General features: G+C 35.4%; 1 protein-coding gene and 1 pseudogene across 1 annotated transcript; one reads left to right on the top strand and one right to left on the bottom strand.

The window, feature by feature from the left end:
- Positions 1-602: 602 nt before the first annotated feature.
- On the bottom strand, positions 603-2,399 carry LOC143623578 (pentatricopeptide repeat-containing protein At4g22760 pseudogene; annotated as a pseudogene).
- Positions 2,400-5,468: 3,069 nt separating this feature from the next.
- Positions 5,469-7,635, top strand: LOC143623569 (mitochondrial adenine nucleotide transporter ADNT1-like). Its single transcript, XM_077094443.1, has 7 exons — positions 5,469-5,596; positions 5,681-5,844; positions 5,960-5,997; positions 6,492-6,604; positions 6,690-6,803; positions 6,889-7,233; positions 7,315-7,635. The coding sequence occupies exons 1-7, from the start codon at positions 5,495-5,497 to the stop codon at positions 7,396-7,398; spliced, it is 960 nt and encodes a 319-aa protein (XP_076950558.1). The 5' UTR covers positions 5,469-5,494; the 3' UTR covers positions 7,399-7,635.
- Positions 7,636-7,719: the final 84 nt, after the last annotated feature.

Below are 7,719 nucleotides of genomic sequence, written 5' to 3'. Positions count from 1 at the left end.
TTGATACAAGAGATTGTATATGGATGTGGTGATATTGTGCAGGCAACTTACGTTCAGCTATTATGCGGACTTCAGTTCAGCTATTATGCGGACTTCAGCTTCAGGTTAACATGAGACTTTTGGTGCAGTTTTCATGAACGTACATTTGTTGTTTTATGTTTGGCCTCTGATCCTGCAGACATTTAGTTTATGAAAGTTTGCATGTTGAACTAATCATGTTCCAAACCTTTGATATGTTTAATGTTAGCTGTGAATTATTGTTCTATATAATTTGTTTAGTGTGTTTGTTTCATTGTTTACCCACCCCGCCCCCGCAAAGCGGGGTCGAAAAAACTAGTTGACATACAAACCATGGAAGTATATGAGTAGGTAACATGGATTATGGAGGGCATGTGGTGGGTTTTGATACGTTTATATTAGGATAACGTAGATGAAACTATAGCATATAACTTTTCTTATTCAAATCATTATATACTAAACATAATGTATGAGCAACGTGTCAATCTATTTTTATTTATATTAATAATTCAAATATAAGAAATACATTTAATAATAAATTTTTTTATGTTTTCACATAACAATTACTAATTCTTAATAACATTTGACCCATCATCAATGATTATATTATCAACAAAATTTTAATTATATATTGTCAAACCCCTCTTTACATCCCCTCTCACAAACTCATGTTCCTTGAGCGGGCCGCTCTCGCCTCGCCACGTCTGCAAGTGACCCTCCTCTCTCTTTCGAGTCCCCTGGGGGCTCACGGGTGACTTGTTGCGGATGGTCTTATAGTTTAATGATCTTGGAAGGGGTATTGGGCTATAGTTAGGTGACCCTATTGTAACTTTCACCAACCAAGTCTTATGGTTCAATGGGCTATGAGGGGTTAATGGATAATGGGTTAGCATGACTGAACCCATGGCTACTTTCTTGAACCATACCCACATGGTTCAAAGCGGTTAAAAGCCCCGAATAAGTGACCAAATTTGGGCAAATATTAGCCTCCAACATCTCTTCAAACAATCTAACAGCATCATGATCCCAACCACTCCTGCTACAAGCCAATATCATTGTGGTATATACACCCGCGTCCTTCTTTTGCAAGCCACGAAACAAATCGAAAGCTTTATCAACACACCAGCATTTTGCATACAACTCGATTAACGCAACACCCACGTGATCATCCATCGTGATCCTCATTTGTTTCATTAGTCTCTCATGAATCCAAGTCCCATAAACTAAGTTTCCTGACTGAGAACAGAGAGATATAACAGTGACTAATGTCTTGGTGTTCGGTTTAATGTTCACATTTGGTTGAAGCATTTCATTAAACAGTTCGACTGCCTCTTTCGACCGCCCATTTTGAGCGTAACAATCAATCATTGCATTGTACAATAATTCGTCCTTCTCGTTCATTTCATCAAATGCTTCACGTGCAGATTCAAAATCTCCATTCTTTGAATACCCATTAATCATTTTGATACACGCAGCACCATTTTGTTCAGGCATCACATCATAAAAGTTACGGGCAATTTCCACGTTCCCTGAATCTACATAACCAGTAATCATAGCAGCCCATGAAGCTGAAGTTTTAACCGGCATCGGTCCAAATGTAGCTATTGCCTTCTCCATATCTCGTGCCCTCGTGTACCACGAAACCATAGAATTACAAGAATCAATATCTTTATTCCCCATCTCGGAAAACACACGTTCCGCCATGGATACATCCCCTAATTCTAAGTACCTATGTATCAAACTAGACGGTGCATTTCTTTCGGACATTTCATCAAACACCTTAGACGCAGTCTCCATATCACCAAACTTGGAATAAAATCCCACGAGAGCGGTCCCGACATGAACATCCCCACAAAACCCATACCCATAAACCTGACCATGTAACAGAATCCCACCAACCCGATTCCCTAACCTCGTACACGCCTTTATTGCATTCGCCACCATGGCACTACAAGGCAAGAACCCTGATCCCTGCATATTAAAATACTCAGCCAATGCTTCTTGAAACTCACCATGTTGGTACAGAAACTGAATAACAGATGTTCTAGCAACTACATTCGGGTGCTTCGAGTAACGGACGACTGTTCGAAGATAACGAATGGCGGGTTGTGAATGGTTTGATGGGGTGTTAATAATTTGATTGATTAACACAGGCTCAAGATGGTTAAGACCATTGATCAGTATCAAAGCATGGATATGCTTCAACTGGTTAATGGTTAATGGGTGGTTCAAAAAGGCTGTGACTTTTGTAACGAGCATTGAAAAGATCTTGAGTTTTGAAGGCTTGAAAGGATTTGGTAACTTGGGTTTCATGTTGTTCTTTGAGAAAACACGTTGCCAGTCACTGAGGCATTACGTCGAACAGTTGGCATGCAAACCCAGAGCTCAAAATTCGGGGGTCAAATAGTGCATTAGTAATTGAATCAACAAATTAACGGAAGTTGCAATGCTCGAGCAACACGAATTGATTAGAGTTTTTGAGGCGAAATTAATTAATTAAGAACGTTTGTGCAACGGCGTGTCGTGTCGGACACGGTGGAGGAAGATGAAGGTGTTGCATGGGGCTTTTGATCCATTTCAATAACTAGACTAGCCCAAATAATCATGGGCTTTGATGGGGGATATAAAGCAAAACCCTATTTTTTTTTTAATGTTTTTAACGACAAACTTCGAATAACATATATGGGAAAGAAAGAAAGCAAGAAGTTGGAAAAAAAGAAAAACATGTATCTAACACTAAGAAACACATATACAATTGCAAACTCCCAAACCAGGTCTCAAAACACAGATTTAGCTAATAGATTATAGATACATTTGCTAAAAACATGCGAGCCACGACTTGCGCTGAAAAATGGATCTTTGAGACACCCACCATAATAGTTAGGTTTTAAAATTATTCACCCCTTTTGAAATAGGGTGTTTTTAGTTTAACGAAAATAAAAGAATTACAAGCTTTTCATAAAAATCAAAAGATGTAATAAAGAAGTGCATAGAGGAACTTTTTACCCGTATTAGACAATGGAGACGATTGGTAACATGTTGCAAGTAAATTAATAGTGTCGAACAAGTTGGTGTAAGTGTAAAGTTTTTTGGCGATGAACTCAATGGAGTAAGTTATAGTGATCATGTTATTGTCAAAAAATATACTAGATGCGTTCAATTGAGAGAAATTTTTTAGCCACATCTGATAAGTCGACATTGTAGAATAGAAAAAAACCACTTCCATGAGTTTTTCTTTCAAAACTAGAAGCACATGCCATATAATTAGAGGATTCTACGTGGCATGCCCTATACTCCAGAGTGGATGCTAATACTTCCATTAACAAGTTTATAAAACAAAAGGATGCTATTATGAAAAAAAAATTCGTGTAAAAAATACGAAAATAAGAAGAACCCAGCTCACCCTAATAAGACTATTAACAAAACTCATCGAGGGTTCAAGTTTTATGTACATGACTGAGAATAGACCTGATTAATCCCCAACCAAACCCCGTTTGTCCCTCTTGAGATGAAATCAATAGTTATCATCCATACACGTAAGATTATGAAGATCAATCACACACTTGTTAAGAGATTAACAGCATATCTTTAAACGAATATAACTCAAACCATCTAAGATTATTATTGTTATTATTATTAAACACTCTGTTGATTGGATAGTAAGACGTGAAATAGAAAGTCATGGATTTAATAATTTAAAACCCATATATTATTAATATTTGAAAAATAAGAGAAAAATGATATTTTCCATATGTGATTCCAAAACATTAGTCTAAACTCGAGCCCAAAGAAAGTTTAGGCTAATGTTGTGGTCCAAAGATTACAATCACACCAACACGTGCAGTCAGTCTGACTATTTCTTTTAATTACTTTATTATTCCCCCCATTAAATAATAATAATAATAATAATAATAATAATAATCTCATTTTCATTCTCTTCCAACACTTGAGATCGCCAGCCACTGACGAGGGCCTGAGTTTATTAGGGTTCCGGTCAACCTCCATTCCATTTCGTAATTCAATCATGTGCTGTGTAGATGCATAATTTGTGCATTTACTTGTTTCCTGGTTACATGCATACTTTAATATTGTAATCAACTTACTGAATTATTATCATTTTCTTCATTTAATCAGCTGTTGTTATTAATTAGTGGTTTTATTGTCTGTTATGTTAGAATTTGTAACTGAATCATGTATGTGTAGACGCATAAATTCGTGCATTTACTTATATTCTGATTACATGCTAATTGAGTATTGTGATTAAATGTATTGTGTAGATGCTAGTTTGTGCATTTACTTATTTCCTGGTTACATGCATAATTGGGATGGGATACCGTACAAATAAAATTAACATACTAAACATATAGATAACGAGAGTAATTACAGTTTTGAACTAGAGTAATTATGCTACAAAAAATAAAATAGTGTAATAATAATTACTCTGGTGTTAACATAATTACACTAGTTAATTTGTACACTTCTCACGATAAAAGTCATTTGTATTTGATCCAAACCCATTGAATATATATATTGTAAGTTACTTACTGAATAGCTAGGTGATCAATTTTAAAGGCTTCTTGTTTCATTTAGAAAGCAAAGTAAGTTCAAAGATGACTGACCTGATGTTGTAAACAAAGCAGACAATTTTTAAATGAAGAGATTAGTTGCTTAGTGTTCTTGAATCTTGACAAATCTGACTTACATATCTGTTTTCTAATAGTGGAAAACAATAACATTCACTAAAATGTTACTATTGTTTGTTATAATATATTTATGATTTATAGTTGTCCCTGTGCCAGGACTAAGTGATAAACAGATTATCTTATTTTTCATATAAATTTTTAAAGAAGTTAGGTATGCTTTCTAGTCCTTACAATTAGGGATGAGCAAAATCGGAACTGGTACTGCTACCGGTACGGTACGAGACCGGTATTTCCCAAATTTTACCTTCAATACCTGTCCCGTACCGGTACCAGTACCAAGAATTTTCAATTTTCAGGACCAGGATTTTCAGGACCGGGACCGTACCGGTCCCGGTCTCATCCCTACTTGCAATATTTCAGTAGATTGGTGGACAATCTGCATCAACAAATATGAGAATGTGGCTATTATGCTTTTATGAGTGGTTGCTTTGCTGTTTTTGAAAGTAATATTCTATAGGATAACTATTAGAACTACCTCCACTTTATGCTTTAGAATATTTTGAAACTATGAAAAAGCTATTCAGAAAATGATGTTCGATAGATGAATTTAATATGAATTATGGATGTAGAAAGTAAACTGCATCAGTAAAACACAAACATTTGGGCTAACAGTAAATGTGACAGTGATATGTGTAGAAATTAGAAATAATGTAAAACCAGTAAAGATGATTTGGACACATATTTACATTTTTAACTTGTAAATATTGTTTATCGTCTTTCATTTGTTTTGACTTATAAACTTTGACATTAGTGTAACATGCAGTTAACCATCCATGATTTGTAAGTTTTACCTGATATATTATTGTTTGGTTACTCTATGTTACAGATCGCGTACGGCTGTTGCTCCTTTGGAAAGAATGAAAATTCTGCTTCAGGTGTTTATATATTTGATTTATCTTTTCTGCTCTTGTTATGCTTAGTTAAGAACACTAAGCAATATTTATTATGTTTAATTACAGGTTCAAAATCCACATGCAATCAAATACAATGGAACTATTCAAGGACTAAAATATATATGGAGAACAGAGGGTTTGAGAGGAATGTTTAAAGGAAATGGCACTAATTGTGCACGCATTGTTCCAAACTCTGCTGTCAAATTCTTTAGCTATGAAGAGGCATCTAAGTAAGCTAACATTTTTTTTCCATGGTCAAACTTTTTTTTTTTCATTTTTTTTATGTCAAAGTTGATGACTTTTAACATTCATGGTTTAAAAATGGTTTCTTTTTTACATTAACAGGGGAATTTTGTGGCTATATCGACAGCAACCTGGAAATGGTACAAATATATCTTACGTTTTTACATTTGTATGAAAACCAGATAACTCAGTTAAATCACCCGTTTGTTTAACTGGACAAACGATTGAACATGAATGGAGTTTTCTTTTTCATGCATAAACGAACGAACAACTTTGATGAACGAATATAACTAAGCTAAAACCAATTTAAACTAATCATGAAAACAATGTGTTGGGCCTAAAAAGTAGAGTAATTATAATGGACCTAAAAGGCTAAAACGCTTTTAATGAATATATTAAGGAATGCAAACGAACTAATTTAAGCAAATGTAAACTAACGAACATAAATGAACGAATGATATATGTGTTCATGTTCGTTCGCTTAACTAAATGAACAAACTTTTCTGTTCACTTATTAAATTAGTGAACATAAACGACCTTTAGGCCGAACGATTCACTAAACGTTTGGTTCGTTTACAGGTCTAATAATTGCTAAAAACATGTTTTCTTTTTTCTTTTTAATCTTTTGTTTCAGAGGATGCTGAACTCACCCCTCTCTTACACCTTGGAGCTGGCGCGTGCGCTGGAATAGTTGCCATGTCAGCAACCTATCCGATGGACTTGGTTCGAGGTCGTCTTACTGTTCAGGTATTCTTTATAATCTTCTAATATTAAAATTTTATATATGTCGATAATTAAAATGGCTTTTTTGCTAATTTGTTTATATTTGCAGACTGATAAATCTCCAAGCCAATATAGAGGAATTGCTCATGCTCTTACAACCGTACTCCGTGAAGAGGGCCCACGTGCGTTATACAAAGGATGGGTTCCTTCTGTCATCGGTGTTGTAAGTTCAAATTCAAAGATTATTTAATATTGGCATTTGCATGTAATTTGTAGGATTTAGGTATTTAATATATTCTAACACCTAGGTACCATATGTGGGGCTTAATTTTGCGGTATACAAATCGTTAAAAGACTATTTGGTGAAATCAAGACCGTTTGGACTCGTTGAAGACACTGAGTTGAGTGTGACAACTAAGCTCGCGTGTGGGGCCGTGGCTGGAACCGTTGGTCAAACGGTTGCGTATCCACTCGATGTCATACGCAGAAGAATGCAAATGGGTGGTTGGAAACATGCTGCTTCGATTGTCACGGGTGAAGGAAAGTCAAAGTCAGCACTTGAGTACAATGGCATGATTGATGCGTTCAGGAAAACCGTCCGTTATGAGGGTTTCCGTGCTTTGTACAAGGGTTTGGTCCCTAACTCAGTCAAGGTGCGTAGAATACTCAAATTTTGAAAATACCCTTTGGTAGAATTAACATTTTTTTATTCAAGTTATTTTTTTCTTTTATAGGTTGTTCCATCAATAGCCATTGCATTTGTGACATATGAGGTGGTTAAGGATGCAGTCAAGGTAGAGATGAGGATATCTGAGTAAAACAACTTAACAAGGCATTCTTATTATATATCTTCATTAAACATTCGCCTTAGTTTGCAAGTGCAAAAGGGTAAAACCGTCAAGTAAATGTTTTTTTCTTTGATCTCTTTTACCTGAAGAGATTTAGAGCTAGCCTGTGTTTAGGCGTTTCTCATTCATATGTATGAACTCTAATAAGGAAATGCTCAGAGTTGAGGCCTGGGCCCCGGTTGAAAAATGATACTATTTTGATCGATTAGTATTATTAACGAATCACATAGAGATTCTGTTTATGTTGGTTCAGGTTAATATCATCTCGGTAAACAAAAAAAATGTCATGTG

Source organism: Bidens hawaiensis, unplaced genomic scaffold (genome assembly GCF_021521415.1).
Source record: "Bidens hawaiensis isolate Kalapana, Puna unplaced genomic scaffold, B.hawaiensis_p1.1 tig00000369_1, whole genome shotgun sequence".
NCBI lineage: Eukaryota > Viridiplantae > Streptophyta > Magnoliopsida > Asterales > Asteraceae > Bidens > Bidens hawaiensis.
The sequence above is the reverse complement of the archived record's forward strand: the minus strand, read 5'-3'. Positions and strand labels throughout refer to the sequence as shown.

Bases quoted from the DNA above. Each gene is read 5' to 3' on its own strand.
- LOC143623569 (XM_077094443.1), top strand. From the start codon at position 5,495: ATGATTTGTAAGTTTTACCTGATATATTATTGTTTGGTTACTCTATGT. The intron at 5,998-6,491 runs GTACAAATATAT...CTTTTGTTTCAG, and splicing joins TCGACAGCAACCTGGAAATG to AGGATGCTGAACTCACCCCT. The intron at 6,605-6,689 runs GTATTCTTTATA...TTATATTTGCAG, and splicing joins GAGGTCGTCTTACTGTTCAG to ACTGATAAATCTCCAAGCCA.